Consider the following 17577-nt stretch of genomic DNA (forward strand, 5'->3'; position numbering starts at 1 on the left):
AACCCCTGTTGGGGTCACCAAAGGGCATAAACATGTTGACCTTCTGTAGGGGTATGATTGCTGATAGCCCCATGTCCTTTCTTCTTTTAACCCTGTCCCAGGAGTCCACCCAATAAAGGTAATTTGACCTTCTGTAGACAGTTTTATTCTCTATTTTCCTTTCCACTCTTCCCCTCACTCCACTATTTTCTCTCAATTTTCCTAAAACACCTTAACTCCTCCTCACTCTTTGAGGAGTTGTAGCCCACACAAGCGACCTTGTGGCCTTGGTGTGAAGAGGGAACCCAATAATGAAGCATGTCACCTTCAGGTCAGTGAGGGTTCCCGTCTTGAAAGAGGCTCTCTCCTGCACAACAGTTGAAACAACCTGTTCAACACCCACACTGCCACAAGATTGTGGACAGGTATTCTCCATTTTGTATATCTAAGTTCTACCAGACGTAATTTTTGTGAGATTCATACTTAGACAGGGAGTTGTAAGTCTTTTGGTTTAGGGCCTCTCCCACTAGATCCTTTGTGTGTTTATGACGTTTTCACCTTCAACATTTTAACAGACGTGTTTTCCCTCGAGGGAATAATTTTTAAGTGGAGAAAAAAATGAATATGTAAATACTCACATCTTCCAGGAGTTTTCCGATGGCTCAGAGATAAGCACGGAAGGGGAAACAGCCGTTGCAATGCATGCTTTTACCCCGCATGCCATTACAACACAAATGGCTTGTTGCAGGTATAAGGTGTTGGATTTAACTCCAACACCTTCCCTAGTGCTGCACACACTGGAGTTCGAATAGTAAATTATACTATTCCAACATCCAGCGCACCCCCGACAGCAAGTCGGGGTAAACATTTGCGTTGTAACGGCATGCAGGGTGAAAGCATGCGTTATAATGTACAACGTCATACAACCGCATGGAAGTGTATGCTTGGCACAGTTTTTCCTAATTATTTGGTTCGAGGGCTACAATCAGTATTATAGTGGACAGTTAAAATGAAAATACACTTTCAATATGCCAAATCTTAGCAATTTTCACTTTTAATCATCTATTTCCAGTTTAAAAAGCAATATATTTGTGTGCTTCAAGGATTAGTGTTAATTAGTGGTTCTAGTTCATCCAAGAAATACATAAATTTTTACCTACACACAATCCTCTGTCTCCTGTTAATTAATGATCTTTCACTTGGCATGAAACAAACGTAAAATAATGTACCTTTATTTCTGAGAAAACCATACCTAGCAATTTAAAAAGTATGAAAGATTGTGGTTTTAGATCGAATTGACTTACAAACCGTGCAGCTGAAATCCCAGTAATGTAGACAAATGCATTTTGCTGTTTCTCATTTAAAATGAAAAGTTTCTATACCAGTCTGAAGAGTCCCCTAATGTCTACAAAGCTGTTATCTTCTAAATTTGTTGTAGAAAGAAAGAAGTTTATTTGTCTTTGAGGTGCATTTTGTCTACACTATTGGTACAATGTTGAGGTAATTTAAGTAACTATCTTATGAAATGTGTAGTGTACGTACTGCTAATTAAACCAGCTCTTAAATATCTTATTTGGTCGCAGTTAAGAGGATTTCACTTAAAAAAACTCAGACTCTCTTCAAAAACATAAATCATCTTTGACTAGAACGTTTTAAAAGAAACCGCATGGTTGATTATTACTTATTTGCCATGCTCCCTTTCCTTTTAACCAATGCTAGTTGCAGGCATTGTGAAGTATGACTCCATACAAGGACTGTAAGGTGGAATCTGAGGAGATGGTGGTTTCAAAGCTCACAACACCTCACCATACAGATCACCATCTGCATTTACTTCCTTTGAAGGCTAGATCAACACCTAACCTTCTTAGAGCGAGACCTTTACATATACATCTAGTCCAGTTGAGGAGTTCTTGCTCTTTATTAGAGGCCAAAGTCCTGATTGAAGTTTAGTGGAGTGGGATCCCCGCATGAAATCAACAGGACTGCCTTCTACCAAATTGACGGTTAACCCATCTCATTTAGAAGTGGGTGAAGTGCAGGGCTTCTAATGACAAAGACTCAGCTGAGGCCACCATCGGAAACTACTGACCCGACAGCTAATTTACCACAGCGCCTAGAGGTCAAGTGATTGTTGCACTGCCCTATTTAGACAGTACAATTGTCATCAGATTTCCCTCCCTGAGACCGCTAAAACTTTGAAGTCCAAGCAGGGAAATCCATCAGTCTTTCAAATCTATTATCCCCCAAAATTGTTTTCTAAACTTGTGCAACAAACATGACACCCTCTCGACAAAGTTCATTGGAGCCATGTACTTCCAGCTCCATTGATGAACCAGAGATCTCCGTCTGGCAGACCTCCACCTGAAGAGTGTAGGCCATTGCCCCATCTGACCTGGCAAGGCAAGAAGCTTCCCACTTGTGTCTAAATGATCCTGTAAGTGTTACATCAACATTTTGTGACATTTTGTTTAGCCTTTGATATTGTAAGTTGAAGCTTTTCGGATATACCTTTTTTGTTCTCAAGGAACAATGGGCTGGGAGCTCTTTACCTTTGCATCCAAAACTTTGCTCCTCTGTGTTGGATATACTCTAAACAATGGTTCATGAGCAATATAATCAGACTTGACCAAAAGAAGGGAAACAAGCCCACCCAAAAAGTAAAGGGAAAAAAACCTATGAGTGTCACAATGTCACAAAAAAAATACATAAATCAGTGCTCAAAAACATTTAATAAAGTAAGATGAAAACACAAGGGCGCTAAAAACAATTACACTCACAATTACTACATTCAAAAGACATAAACATATGAAATCAAAAAACACAGTGACAGAGAATAATAAACAAATCACAATATACACAATACACAGTAGAAAAAATATGTGATTGCTGATTTCTGCCATGTACAATGTGTCGACGGTGTTTCAACCCAAAATTTCTTTTAGGTTCATCATCAGGACAAATTAGCTTCAGGAGCGAAAACGGCCACTTGATAGACTTTCTTGACTGTCTTTCTAAACGTAGAGGAAATCTTCACCTGTTGTACCAATTATATTCCAACAGGGAACCTGGCAGAATACAAAAGTGCCACAAATTGGCAAACCTCCAAATGGGAATTTACAAAGAATTGTCGAACACGATCATCAAAAGATTGCATGGAGAAACCCCAAGAAGCAGAAAATTTGAATAATTTCATACATTTACGGGTATCTGTCCCACGATCGAGTGTTGCACCAAAAACGCCAGGTGTTTTTGGTGCAACACTCAATCGTGGGACAGATACCCGTAAATGTATGAAATTATTCGAATTTTCTGCTCCTTGGGGTTTCTCCATGCAATCTTTTGATGATCGTGTTCAACACTTCTTTGTAAATTCCCATTTGGAGGTTTGCCAATTTATGGCACTTTTGTATTCTGCCAGATTCCCTGTTAGAATATAATGGGTACAACAGGTGAAGATTTCCTCTACGTTTAGAAAGACCGTCAAGAAAGTCTATCAAGTGGTCGTTTTCGCTCCTGAAGCTAATTTGTCCTGATGATGACCCTTAAAGAAATTTTGGGTTGAAACGCCGTCGATGCATTGTACATGGCATAAATCAGAGATCACATTATTTTTCTACTGTGTATTGTGTACATTGTGATTTGTTTATTATTCTCTGCCACTGTGTTTTTTGATTTCATATGTTTGTCTTTTGAATGTAGTAATTGTGAGTGCAATTGTTTGAGCGCCCTTGTGTTTTCATCTTACTTTATTAAATGTTTTTGAGCACTGATTTATGTATTTTTTTTGTGACATTGTGACACTCATAGGTTTTTTTCCCTTTACTTTTTTCCCTTTACTTTCTGGGTGGGCTTGTTTCCCTTCTTTTGGTCAAGTCTGATTATATTGCTCAAGAACCATTGTTTGGAGTATATTGGTTGTTACCCCTGGTTCTTGTTCTAGGGTCGCCCATGTGGTTAGCTCCTCCGTGTTGGATACGCATGCCTGGGTTATTGTATTCCTTAGTGCATTTGACGAGCCTGCCCATGAGTAAATTAAGTTGGTTATGCCCGCACTCCGACAAAAATAACAGCACAACAAATATGTACATGCAAATTGTATATATATTGTTAAATATTGCAAACACCCTAAAATATTGTTGTGGTTTTGAGGGCACTAATCCTAAAAAATGTGAACCGAAATTTGCAATTAGCAATGGTTTTTAATTGCTTGTGCGGATGAGCCAGATATTCAAGGGAAGATTCGTAAGGCTTCTAAAAACAAAAGTCCAACAATCATGTTATCAGATGCTTTCTATCGATATATGTATTCAGGATGTAAAATTGAAGATAATGTAAGCGAGAAAATCAGATAATCCAAGATAAAATGTGATGTTTATTGTTGCCTTTTAATTTCCAGGCAGTAATATATTTAACATTTTGAAATTTGCAGCAATGTTCGGTTTTACCTTGTAAACGCATTGGTGTCCGGAACATTGGTAAATGTTAAAGGCACCTAAGAAATGGGTTTGGCAGCCTGGGCGCTCCCTCTTGCCAGAGCCAATCCATTTTGTTCTTGGTATACCTTTATAGCTGAATACATGCTGCAATATGGAACCTGCAGGTAACCTGCACAAAGAGCACAGATATATGATCACAGTTGTTCCAAATGTTTGCATTTTCTCATTTTAGGCTGAGGCTAATGGGTTACTATGGTAAAACACTACTACCAAAGAACGCTCAGATATTTGAGGGAAACAATCAATTTGCTCCAGGCCTACTGATGTTTCAGAAGACCCTATCTTGATCAAGTGAAAGTTAATGTAGTGTCCTACATAAACACAGCAACTTCACGAGTTTCAGATTGTGATCCATTTGGCTTCCAATTAAGCTAACAGCCTACTTGAAAAAGACGGTGGTATTACACTTAGGTGGCAGACCTTTTCCTGCAGAGAAACCGCCAAATCCACCATTGGTGTCTCTAAAGCCCACCGGTGATGCTGCCAGGCATTTTGGTGGAACAGCTAGCCGTTCTGGTGACTCCATGTCTGTTGGAGATATGGGTATGAAAGACTTCCAAGAAAATAGTAGCGGACAGTAAAAGAAAGCACAGTGTTCCTAATATGCCGGCATATATTAAAGCATGCTTTGAATATTACTGGAAAGGCAATGACAGTCTGCTACCTCTTTGGGGGATATTCCCAGCTTCCACAACTTATAGCATAATATCCACCAGGATTGGGTTGCATTACTAGATTCTCCCCCCCCCCCCCCAGAAAAAAATCCCTTAAGGTGGATTCTCTCATGGCCCCTTTATGAGAGCAACCTCTGCTGCCAAGCCTCATTGTCAGACGCCATAAATATGGAGGATTTTCTAACATCTCCTGATCGGCGGTTGTAGATTTGACAGCAATGGCGAGGGACCCTGCTGTCTGAATGCTAAATTAGGGCCACAGCCAGGTTCGATCTCTCAGTGGCATAATTATCCAAGAGTCTCTATAAGACCTCTTGTCCTTTTTCTAACAATGGTAAACATTTCCGAGATGGCAGAGCCACAATGATATTGAATGCTTCTGTTCTACAGCTAAACCAGCAGACCAGCGGCTCCTCCACGGTGGCGGAGGAGCATCGCCCCACTGGCTCAGAGCCAGCAGCTGAAAAATAAAACAATGTTATCATCATTTTTATTTTTCAGCAGCTGGCTAAGCCAGCGTGTGCAGGTTGGTGGGGAAGGGGGCAATGGGAGGGGGGAGGAGTGGTAGGTGCACTTTTAATTGCACAAGTCAGTTTGGCCGGCCGTCTTAGGCCAGCCAAATTAACATGCACACTTACATTTCTCCAACCCAGCTGTATTTCACAGTCGGGTTGGAGAAACAGCACAGATTCCCTGTTGCTGAGCGAGTGTTAATCGTGTCCGCTCAGGCTAATCCCCATGCTGCTTTCCTGCTTGAGAGCAGCGCGGGGATTGAACGGGGAGTCTGTGATGCTATCTCAGGGATTGCTGGGCCCTGGAAAAGAGGAGCACAAGGCTGCCAGCAGCACCAGGTAAGTCTTTTTTTGACTTTTTTTTAAAAAGTATTTCTAAACCCTCCAGGTGCTTCCCCCAACCCCCTCCACCTGCCTCATCATTCCTTATCGGTGTCAGCCGCCACTGAACTTAACCTATGAAGATTGTAGTTCACAGCGGTCTGTTCAGCCTTTTTCTGTTTTCTTATCTAGAAATTGTCATCCTCTGAGGCTGATCCAAAACATCAGGATTTTGAAAGACTAGAATCACTATCCCTAGATAAAAAAGTGATTTTAAGCCACTCTTGCAAAAAAAAACTTTAAATGTAAGAAGTGCTTGCCCATCTGCTGTCAGAAGACTTCCTAGAAGAAATGTCTTTCAGTTATAAACCACTATACTGCATATCAGAAGTTAGTTGTGCGATCTCAACCTACATAAATGGATGTATTGGAGACGAGGAGGAAAAGGTGTATGTGCTGCATGAATATTTTGGAAACACCATTTCTTCCACCTGGTTGTAGATCAAACTGCTGTGTGTTGTTTCGCTTCGTCCAGAATCTTGTCCATTGGTTTGTATGTGGAATGGAGGTGAATATAGGGCATTAGCTTAATGTTCGCTTTTAACTCTTGGACAGCATGCCATCCCAGTAAAACATATTTCTTTCCACGTAGCTTTCTTCGTGACTCATGCCTCTACAATCTAAGCACTTTACCATTATACTTGTTTCATTTAAGTTGAAAGAGTATACGATCTTAAAAGTGTTCTAACTTTCTGCTGTCTAAAATAGTCTCCACCTTTTAGTTCTCATTATCCCCAAAGTAGCTCTACAAAAACCGAAACACATTTGAGGGAAGAGTGCATTTGGCATTTATTTACAAAGGACCTAGGCACTTAATGTATTTGTTTACTTTTAGACAACAAAAGAAGAGAGGTCCGGTCATATACAAAGCTACCAAATATATGAGCAAGGAGATAAGTGGTCAATATTAATCACAGGTACTCCATTTGAGTAGGAAAGCCCTCACACACCGACCTAGTCAGTGTCATGCTTCATCATCGGGCCCCACCGAAGAGACCGAGTGTCTCTTCGGTGTGCTGCGACGCCAGAAATACTGCGGAGCTGGTCGTGTGGGGAGGACGTGTTGTGGAGATTGCTAAATTAAAAGTGACTGAGGGTATCGAAAAGCTTTTAATGAATGATCCCTAAGACACGAGTAAGTGGTATATGTGTCTGAATTTAAAGGCCAAGGTTTTTAGGATATTGAATAAATTCAGCTAAATACCACAAGTTTATTAAAATCAGTCAACATGTTTCTGCCTTATCTGTGGTATATATTCACCATGGCATTCTTCAGGACTATACCCCGGCGGTATGGACACTCTAATAGTCCACCCTAACCTGGGGACGTGTAAGTGAAAAAAGGAAAAGTGAAAAAAGTGCTTAAAAATTAGAAGAGCAATTGCTCATTCCAAAAAAACCCAAAAATTCAAGGGTGTATCGGCACTTTAAAACAGGGCGCTACTAGCACCATGGGTCTCGGGAGGAGGATTGGAGCGCGCTTGGCACATCGCCCTCTGCGCTCACAACCCGCTTCTCAACCTGCAAGAATCCTCTGAACCGGACCCCAATCTTGCAGGTTGAGAAGCGGGTTGTGAGCGCAGAGGGCGATGTGCCAAGCGCGCTCCAATCCTCCTCCCGAGACCCATGGTGCTAGTAGCGCCCTGTTTTAAAGTGCCGATACACCCTTGAATTTTTGGTTTTTTTTGGAATGAGCAATTGCTCTTCTAATTTTTAAGCACTTTTTTCACTTTTCCTTTTTTCACTTACACGTCCCCAGGTTAGGGTGGACTATTAGAGTGTCCATACCGCCGGGGTATAGTCCTGAAGAATGCCATGGTGAATATATACCACAGATAAGGCAGAAACATGTTGACTGATTTTAATAAACTTGTGGTATTTAGCTGAATTTATTCAATATCCTAAAAACCTTGGCCTTTAAATTCAGACACATATACCACTTACTCGTGTCTTAGGGATCATTCATTAAAAGCTTTTCGATACCCTCAGTCACTTTTAATTTAGCAATCTCCACAACACGTCCTCCCCACACGACCAGCTCCGCAGTATTTCTGGCGTCGCAGCACACCGAAGAGACACTCGGTCTCTTCGGTGGGGCCCGATGATGAAGCATGACACTGACTAGGTCGGTGTGTGAGGGCTTTCCTACTCAAATGGAGTACCTGTGATTAATATTGACCACTTATCTCCTTGCTCATATATTTGGTAGCTTTGTATATGACCGGACCTCTCTTCTTTTGTTGTCTGATACTTAACTGGGGTGTAAGAGAGTGTCTCTGACCTTCCCTTCCTCTCTCTTTGTTGATATATTTGTTTACTTTTAAACAATTCAACAGAATTGTTGATAAGACTCCGTTTCAAAAGTTGGTTTGGGCATTTTAGGTCTAGTGCACAAGCAAGGATGTGTAAATTAATCATTGGCTAATTTGCAAACAGAGCGTTATTTTGCATTGTGACTGATGTACATAATCAGAACCATCGCAAAATTGATATTTGCACTTTGAAAAATGAGTTGCAGAAGGCATTTAGTTAAGCCTGTGAATGCCTGCGCACATAGGAGTGAAGGCCTACAAGACACAGGAGACCTCCTTTGTGTTTGCATTTCTTCAACGAGACCATTGATGTTTAAGCAGCACATTTCCTTTATAGCTACACGGGTTGCCATAAGAAATGCTCACTTGAAAGAAAAGACATCAGCTGTGACATTTGGTGGGCCTCCTGAATCCATGTCTACTCCTTCCAAGATCACTTGATACATTTTTCAAAGGGCAAACTGCCCCACCTGGATCATAATCATTGTGTATTTTTCATTCCCTTCTAGCTTCTCGTCTTCCATGGTATTGAAATGCTGTTTAATGTTCTAATTTTTTTCAGAATCAAGTTCAACGTGAGATCAAATTTGCAGTGCAGTCCATGCCATGGATCAGCATTCCTACTGTTGCCCTGTTCTTTGCTGAAGTCAGAGGGTATAGCAGACTTTATGACAACATTGACGACTCTCCATATGGTATGAGTTTTTCCAACTAAGCTGTAGTAGATCAGTTTGAAAAACAACAATTCTGAGTGTCTATTACATTTAATTTCTGCTTTAGTTTCTTTCTTTGAGGCTTATGACAAGAAAAATATATGAATGGATTAGATTTCTTGATGAGAGAAGATGCCCACATATGCTTTGAATAAAATGCATTTGTGTGGAGTGCAGTTAATGGTGATCTGCAATATTGGCCTTAGCATTCTTTACTTTTTGCCTATTCTCTGGTATATTTGTATTATTTCGATCATTTTAAAGCACACTTTTTATTTGCAAAATTTTCGAGATGTCGACCAAAATGGCCACCATTTCTAAACAAGAAGGGTTAAGATATATGAGAGCTTTTTTTCAAAGAGTTGTGTTTTCGTACTTTTACAAAAAAGAAGGTAAATCTTGGGTGGCTGGTCTGGTATATGATGTCCACTAATGTAAGTGGGCACCTTGCTTCAGACCAGATAACCCTTATGGTGATTTAAGAGGTCTCGGACATCCTTAGAAAACTATCCAAGTGGTAGCTGTGGAGAGCAGCCTTCAGACCTAGTCTTGGACTGTAAAGCAGCTTTTTTTTTTACCAGAATGCAATCTTATAGTATAGATTAAATGAAAGAGAACAACACAAGGTATTTATAAAAATATGCATTTACTATTTAATGCTCTTTAGTACGTTCCAGTGTCTCCCACACGGAGATATACATAAAGCACACAATACTATATCAAAGAAATCACAGTAAATACCACTAATACACAGTGGGCCCCAGGGGGGGACAAAACCAGATACTAAAAAAGTGGTATAAGAACCACGACTCGAGTCAGGAGGATTTTGAGAGGACGTAGAACTACCCAAGGTGAGTAGTGAGGGACCCCACAAAGACCATGTGCAGTGTGAGTACACAACTGCAGGCTACTTACAAGTCTATGTGCAAGTTGTGGTTGGATTTTTAAAGATTAGGGACCCTTCCCAGTGGACTTTGAGGAAACCCAGTGGAAGACAGAAGGTTGGGAAGCCAACCCACCCGTGGATACCGAAGTACCAAAGTTACCTAAACCAGGGAATCCAGGTGCATAGGTGTGAAGTGGCCCTCGAACCCAATGGAGTACTTCGAAGAAGAGCCGCTGCTGGAAGAGGAGAAAGTGTCTGTTGGAATCCAAACGTGGATTCTTGTTGAGGAGTACCTGAAAGCAAAGGGGACAGAGTCTGGGTCACTTGAGAGTGACCAGGTGCTCGGTAGACGAATGCCCACGATGTTGTGTGCTTCGGGATAGTTGACAGTGACCTTGACTCTGCAGCTGCGGGAACCAGGCGACGTTGAGGATGACCAGGAGCCGGATGCGAGCTGTCCCACGAAAGATGTCAAGTGCTGAGGGGTTGGTGTCCGGCGGGAGCACCAACAAGCCTTGGCAAAAGCAACCCACGCAGGAAGTCAAGGATGGGTACCGTTCGGACCAGTAATGTCCAGGAAACTCACCACAAGGACTGGAGTCAGGGCAAACCCTGAGCAACCAGGGGAGCCCAAGGAAAACAAAGATGACCTTCAATTGGGCCCACAGGCCGGAGGCACATGAGTCGCAAGAGGATCTTGGACAGTTTCACAAAACAACAGGCCACGGAGCACATGGTGAAAGGTGGTTGAAGATCTTTGTAGGAAAAGTTACCTGAAGTTGGGGCTACTTGTAGCCCAATGCACTTGTTGCAGGATTGCCAACAAGCACAGGCACTTGCAAAAGTACACGGTGCACGGGCGTTCGTGTATTGCAGCCCTCACAATGGATTCTGACCTCAAACTTGGTGCGAGGGCAGCTCGGGCCTCGAGGGACGTAGAAACCCACCTCCTGTTTTGCTGAGCCATTCGCAGTCCGGAGGAGTTTGGGATCAGCAGACCGGTCAGCAGTGTTGCGGTGCCTGCAAATGCAGGGGAGTACTCCTTCACTCCAAGGGAGATTATCTTCAGGTGTCTTGGATTCTCCACAGGTCCTACACGGATCTTGTATGGTGCACAGGCACAGACGATGCAGCAGACTGAGAGGGAGACAAAGTCAGGCCCAAACGAAGTCCAGCGAAGTCCAGAGTGCCCAGATGGTCGAAGTGCAGTGGTTTGAACTGGACTATGCACAGGGACACCAAATGTGCCCCTCCTGTAGGTTTTCAGACGCTGGCAAGCGCACCCACCCACCCCTAATACACTAAATCCGGTCAGGGAGGTGGTCACACCTCATTGTGACAGGATGCCTATTCTGCCTTTCCCTGCTCGAGCTTGGCTCAGCAGCAGGAGGGCAGAAATGTGTCTCTGGTTGGCAGCAACCATTTTGTGCTGTTTGGAGCTAGAAGGCTGGTACTGGGAACACCGAAGGCCCCGCAAGGGCCTTCCTGGTGGGAGGAATCATCCCTCCCACACCTGTTACTGGTGTGGGAGTATGATTCCAACATGTTTTACACCAAACACGATAGGGTTGGTTGCAGCCATTTTCGCGATGGTCATCACGCAGTCATGAAATGCCCCCGCCCTTCGAGACAAAATCGGCTGCCTGTTTCCTCACATTGGGACTCTTTTTTACTGCCTACCTGGACCCAGCTTGCTGCTCTCTTGTTCCTTGCACGTTTTAATCTCCACGACTCGCCGGACCCGCTGCGCGGGTCCCGCAGCGCTAGTTCATCAGCGGGAGTCGCTGGGGGTGTTGTGTAATTCCAAGGTGTTTCCTGGGCCCAATTGGCGTGGAGCAGGGCTGCGAGCGTGAAACAGGGACTCCGTATCCCAGGAGTCCCTGTGGGCCCAACAGTCTACACCTGGGCCGCTCTCCCTGCAGGACACGCCCCCCGCCCTTAGAGACAAAATCGGCTGCCTGTTTCCTCACATTGGGACTCTTTTTTACTGCCTACCTGGACCCAGCTTGCTGCTCTCTTGTTCCTTGCACGTTTTAATCTCCACGACTCGCCGGACCCGCTGCGCGGGTCCCGCAGCGCTAGTTCATCAGCGGGAGTCGCTGGGGGTGTTGTGTAATTCCAAGGTGTTTCCTGGGCTCAATTGCCGTGGAGCAGGGCTGCGAGCGTGAAACAGGGACTCCGTATCCCAGGAGTCCCTGTGCGCCCAACAGTCTACAACTGGGCCACTCTCCCTGCAGGACACGCCCCCTGCTCATTTTTTACTCCTATTAAAGGCAGACATTATCCCCGCTGCGCGGGAGCGACCGGGAGAAGCCCGGGACAAGGGCGGGACCGTCTGTGGCCGTCAGGGGCCGAAGGAGGCCGGTTCGGGCCCCCCCCTCTGTCATCTTGTAATATTGACATTTGGCTTACTCTTACAAAGATTGTTGGTACTGGTATTTGTATATTATAGCACGTAAATTGTATACTTAGATCACCAAATATGACAACAACCATAACCACCACTACCGGTATTGTTAATCCGGTAGAGGCGGGACTAGCTACTCTGGGCCCTTTGGATAAGTATTTTTGTCGGGTTGCTAATGACATTGACAAGGAAATAGCATTGGAGGAGAGACGCGCAGAGCGTAGGTTGTCTATTGAACTTCTCAAAATACCCTTGGAAAAAAGACAACCGCAGGATTTCCCGGCATTGGTCCCCCCCCGGTCATCCCTAAATCTGCCAGCGGTCGATAAAACACCCTATGCTTTTCCCCCTACGATAGAGTTGTCGACTGACTCTCTAGTGATTTATGATCTTTGCCCTCCCCCTGTAAGCACACTTCCCTTATCTACTGATCCATTAGGAAAGCCGATTTCGGCACAACATAGGGTGCCAAACGATGTGGTAAGAGCAAAATCATCATCAAAGAGGAAGAGGTGCCCTCCTCCTAAGAAGTGTTACCTGCCGAAACCTTCGAAAAAATCAAGGAAAATGGTAGCATGCTCTTCACAGGAACCTATTGGAGTTGGTCCCAGTGGGAACATAATAAGCAAGGAAGGGGCTGCATCTGAGGCGGTTAGTCCTGCCCTGATTAACATCCATTCACTAGCTATGGGCTTGTCTGAGCTTCCGCCTGCAGCTCCCGTCCTGCCTCCTGAGGAGGGTAGTGTCTTAGATGGCCCTAGCCTCAGGTCCCAAACGGGAGTGGGTGGGTTCATACATGTCACCCCTACTTTGTTACTCGAGCTGGAGAAGTTAATGAGGTCTTTACTGACCCCGCTCGAGGAACAAGTAAAAAAACTAGCAGGTAGACTAGATCACTTTGAGCAGGCCACGCTGGATAACTTTTTCTCTACGAAGACATTGATTAAGTCCCACACAAGGATAGGGGAGTGTAGTAAGTGTCATCAACCTGGTGGGCAGGGGAAAGAAGCCCCGGCTGTTGTATCTCCTATACCGGTGGACAGTACCTCAACTAGGCCCCAGGAAAAAGGAAAAACGAAAAAGTCTAGTGTGGAGCCAATGAATAACTCAAACAGTAAGATCGCCAAAGAAACCAAGCTCCCTGCACTAGTTGTTACGGGTTTAAAAGACCGCCCTAGTACTGCTAACCCTCCATTAAACACCCATCAAGTTACATCGAATAGTTTAATAATTTGTCACAGCACTGTAGCTAGCAGTAGCAGAACCACCTCTGAGAATAATAGCACCCCATCACAACCATCACATGACATCCCCCTTCATTCCACCTCTTCTTCTGGACCTGTTGTCCCTGCCAACAGCGCGCCTAAACCATTACTAGCGAAAGCGCCGCGTAGGATACCACCTATGAATCTTACTCCGGATTCTTTTCCCTACGTGGCTGTCCTCATAAACGTACCACCACTGTTGGCTGGGCAAAGGGAAACGTTCCAAATGCTAAAAAATAAGGCAATGCATTGGCTAAGGGTTAACAGACCATTGCCAGGGGAAGTTGATGGTTTGATTATAGGAGTTCGAAGGACAGAGTGGATAGGTTGTACCTCTAAGAAATTGGGGGGTGATTGTATAGTTATTAATTTCCAAGATCCTAGGGTGGTAAACTTGATAACGAAACAGGACGGGGGTATCAGCTGTGGGGGAATTGGTATTGTAGATTTAACTTTTTTTTACCCAAGACCATCGGGTGTCGAATCGATTTTGACAATGTATCCAAGACCCCCAACTACTGTCCCGTTTATAGGGTTTCCTCCCCTTACTGTACCACTCCAACCGAACTGTTATTATGGTGGTACTAATACTAATTGTTTTGGATCACTGAGGAAGCCAGGGTGGTATTGACAAATGTTTAAAAATTGTGCAAGTATCGAAGAGGGTATTAACACCGGGAACCTATGTGGTGATCTTGTTAAAATTGCTAATGACCCAAATATGGAACCAAATAGCAGAAACAATGCTTTGGGGCTTGTGGCTTTGCAGCATCTATGTGACGAATGCAACCAAATACCTGGGGGCGAGGATTTAACTACACCAAGTACCCAAAGTAATCAAGAGGTTGAGATTAACAATTTAGATCCTGTAGGTCCAGTGCCCAGGGACGGCCTAAGTGTAGGGAAGCTCTTCTCGTGGAATATTGCTGGGCTGGCCAGTAAGCTGATGTCTCAGGGTTGGATTGATTTTGTAAATAGTTTTGAAGTTTGTTTATTCCAGGAGACATGGGCATGTGATCCTATTATTCACCATGGTTATTTGAACTTCTCAATCTCGGCAAGCAAAGGTGCTAGAGGTCGACCAATGGGCGATCTCACTATCTGGGTGAAACAAAGTTCAGAAATCAAAGTAAAAATGGTTGATCTGGGATGTAAGGATATCCTAATGCTAAGACTAGTTTCAGAAAAGGGGGGAGTGTTAGATATTTATAATATATATGCTAGGGGCACTAATACAGGAAGTACTCCCACACTAGAGGCCTTGTCCACTTTCCTAGACTTACAGTCTCTGGGGAACAAAATTATAATAGCGGGAGACCTGAATAGGACTTTCGAGCCACTCGATAGTATGGATGATTCCGTGGGGCAGGATGAGGATACTCATTGGGGTGTCCCGACCCTAACCTTGGCTCCCGTCAAGCGGTGGACTAAAGATATTTTGTTAATGAATGCCATTTGCTTGGAACACGGGTTGAGAGCTCTCAACGGAAGAACGAAAGGTGATAGGGAAGGGGCGTCCACCTTTGATAATGGTTTAAACCATAGTAGGATTGATTATGTCATTTGCAGCCTTAGTCTATGGCAGTGGGCTAGGGACATGAAAGTCGAGGGTAGATTGGAAAGTGATCATAATCCCCTCTGTGTGACCCACAATTGGTGGTCAACTGGGTCTGGTAGTCAGCAATTGAATGACAATTTAATGCCCATAATGACCAATGACATGCGAAGACTTAATTGGCCTAGTGTTTTGGCAAATGCAGATTCTATGGACTTTATAAGTACTGAGTTGGATGTTGCAATTGTTGCAATGGAATCTGAAAACTCCGTTAACCCAGGGTCTAGGGAAATAACGGATATACATAATACATTCTTTACCCTCATAAGACCTCATTTTTTGAGAGCTTGTAAGCCTAATAGGAAACATCCACCCAAACCAGCTAGATGGTTTAACCAACAGTGTAGGGTAGCCAGGTTAGCCCTAGGCAACGCTATTAGGAATAGGGACAGGGATGCCATTAGTAAGGCTAGGAAGCACTACAAGGCCAGCATATTGTTAGCGAAAAAAATATGGGACGAAGAGTACTGGGCAGAACTGAAAGAAGCATCAGGGGGCAAGGACTCCAGGTTATTTTGGAGGTTATTAAAGTGGGGAAGAGGCGGGACTCCGCATAAACCAGATAATAATGTTGCAGAGGGTGCTTGGGTAGAATACTTTAAACCCCAATATGCAGAGTCTAAGGAGGTTGGGTTTGCGAAAACTATTCCAGTAGTCTTCGCAATGGGAAATTTATTCTCCCTTAAAGAATCAGAAGCTGCAATACTTGCCGCCCAAGGGGGAGGGGCCCCGGGTCTTGATGGGATACCCTCTGATGTCTTTAAAAATGACATGGAACGGTGGGTTAGATATGTTTCCCTTTTGGGAAACTCCATCGCAAAAGGAGCTGAAGTCCCGGAAGTATGGAAGGGGGCGATCATCATACCCATATACAAAAAAGGAGATAGGTCCCTTCCGGCTAATTATAGGCCGATAAGCTTGATTGCCACCATTCATAAGGTGGTAGGAAGAATGGTGGTAAACAAGCTGATAGATTGGGTGGAGGAGAATAATGCACTGTCCCCTTACCAGGCAGGTTTTAGGCGGGCTACAAGTACGGTAGACCAGGTGTTTCGGTTTGCTTTACTCCAATGGGGAACGGTGGTGTTAGGCGAGGGCAGCTTGTATGTCGCCTTTGTCGACCTGCGGGCTGCCTTCGACCTTGTCCCAAGGGGGAAGCTTTGGGCAGTCCTGAGTGACATTGGCCTTCCGGCCGAGTTGCTAACCTTGATTATGAGGCTGCACGAGGCCAATTTTGCAAGAGTCCAATGGGGCACAAACGGAGAATCTTCCACCGATTTCCCTGTTCAACGTGGTGTCCGACAGGGATGTGCGATGGCACCCTTGCTCTTTTCGTTATTTATTAACGGAATTGTGGCCCGGATGTTGGACGTCTGTGTGGATGCACCCTCGTTGGCGGGCCTCAGGGTTCCGATCCTGATGTTCGCCGACGACACATTGATCTTGTCCAAAACACCGGGAGGCCTGCAGCGTGCCCTACATATCTTTGACTGCTTTTGCGGAGAACATGGCTTGGAAGTGAATGTGGGCAAAACCATGCTGATTGTTTTTTCGCCCAAGCGTAGAATAAGTCCAAAAATACTCCTGAATAATAGTGAGTTAGAGGTAGTTAGTGTATCCACCTACCTTGGGGTTCAGATCTCTAAGGATTTAAAGTGGTCTCAAAATATAGAAAAGGCGGCCCTGAAACATCAACAGATCGCGGGAGCATTAAGGGTGGAACATAAAAAATCAAAATCTAAACCTATAAAACTAGTCTTGGCTGTTTATGATGCTAAGGCCATAGGGTCTGCCCTATATGGGGCGGAACTATGGGGCTTCGACAAGGTCTTGTCCTTGCAGCTATCAGAGAATAGGTTTATTCGGGGTATAACGGGACTCCCCCAGAGCACCCCACTAATCCCGCTTGGTCTTGACCTAGGGAGAAGATCGGTCAGTGACCGGGTAAGATTGCGCCCTATCCTTTATTGGCGTCGCCTTTGGACGACTCCAGAGTTACGGCACTATGCTGAGCGGTTCCTAGCAGTAATAAGAGCGGATGTTTTCCATAAAATAGCTTGGCTTAAACACCTCAGGGCTGCTTTAGGTGACCTTGGCCTTTCCAATCTCTGGAACAATCCCTTGGGGGAAGTTTTTCCAGTAAAAATACCATCAAAAGTCTATATTGGGGCAGGATTGATGCCAGACTCTGGAGCAGAACGAGATCTGATACGATGGGGGGGCGTTTCCTGGAATTTAAACAGTGTCCATTGTTAGAACTTTACTGGGACACAATCACCATTCCAGGAGACAGGAAACTAATGTTTCAGTTGAGATCTGGTTCCCTCCCTCTGAGGT

At 44.3% G+C, this 17577-nt stretch overlaps 1 protein-coding gene across 2 annotated transcripts in view; it reads left to right on the forward strand.

Annotated features, from left to right (window-relative positions):
- SC5D (sterol-C5-desaturase) overlaps window positions 1-17577 on the forward strand; it is a 66899-nt gene that overhangs the window by 7327 nt on the left and 41995 nt on the right. For both annotated transcript variants that reach the window (XM_078682318.1, XM_078682319.1), the window contains exon 3: window positions 8917-9049. In XM_078682318.1, the coding sequence (XP_078538444.1) occupies window positions 8917-9049 (133 nt within the window). The remainder of the gene's footprint in view (window positions 1-8916; window positions 9050-17577) is intronic.

This window comes from Lissotriton helveticus, chromosome 3_1 (assembly GCF_964261635.1).
Source record: "Lissotriton helveticus chromosome 3_1, aLisHel1.1, whole genome shotgun sequence".
NCBI classification, from domain to species: Eukaryota; Metazoa; Chordata; class Amphibia; order Caudata; family Salamandridae; genus Lissotriton; species Lissotriton helveticus.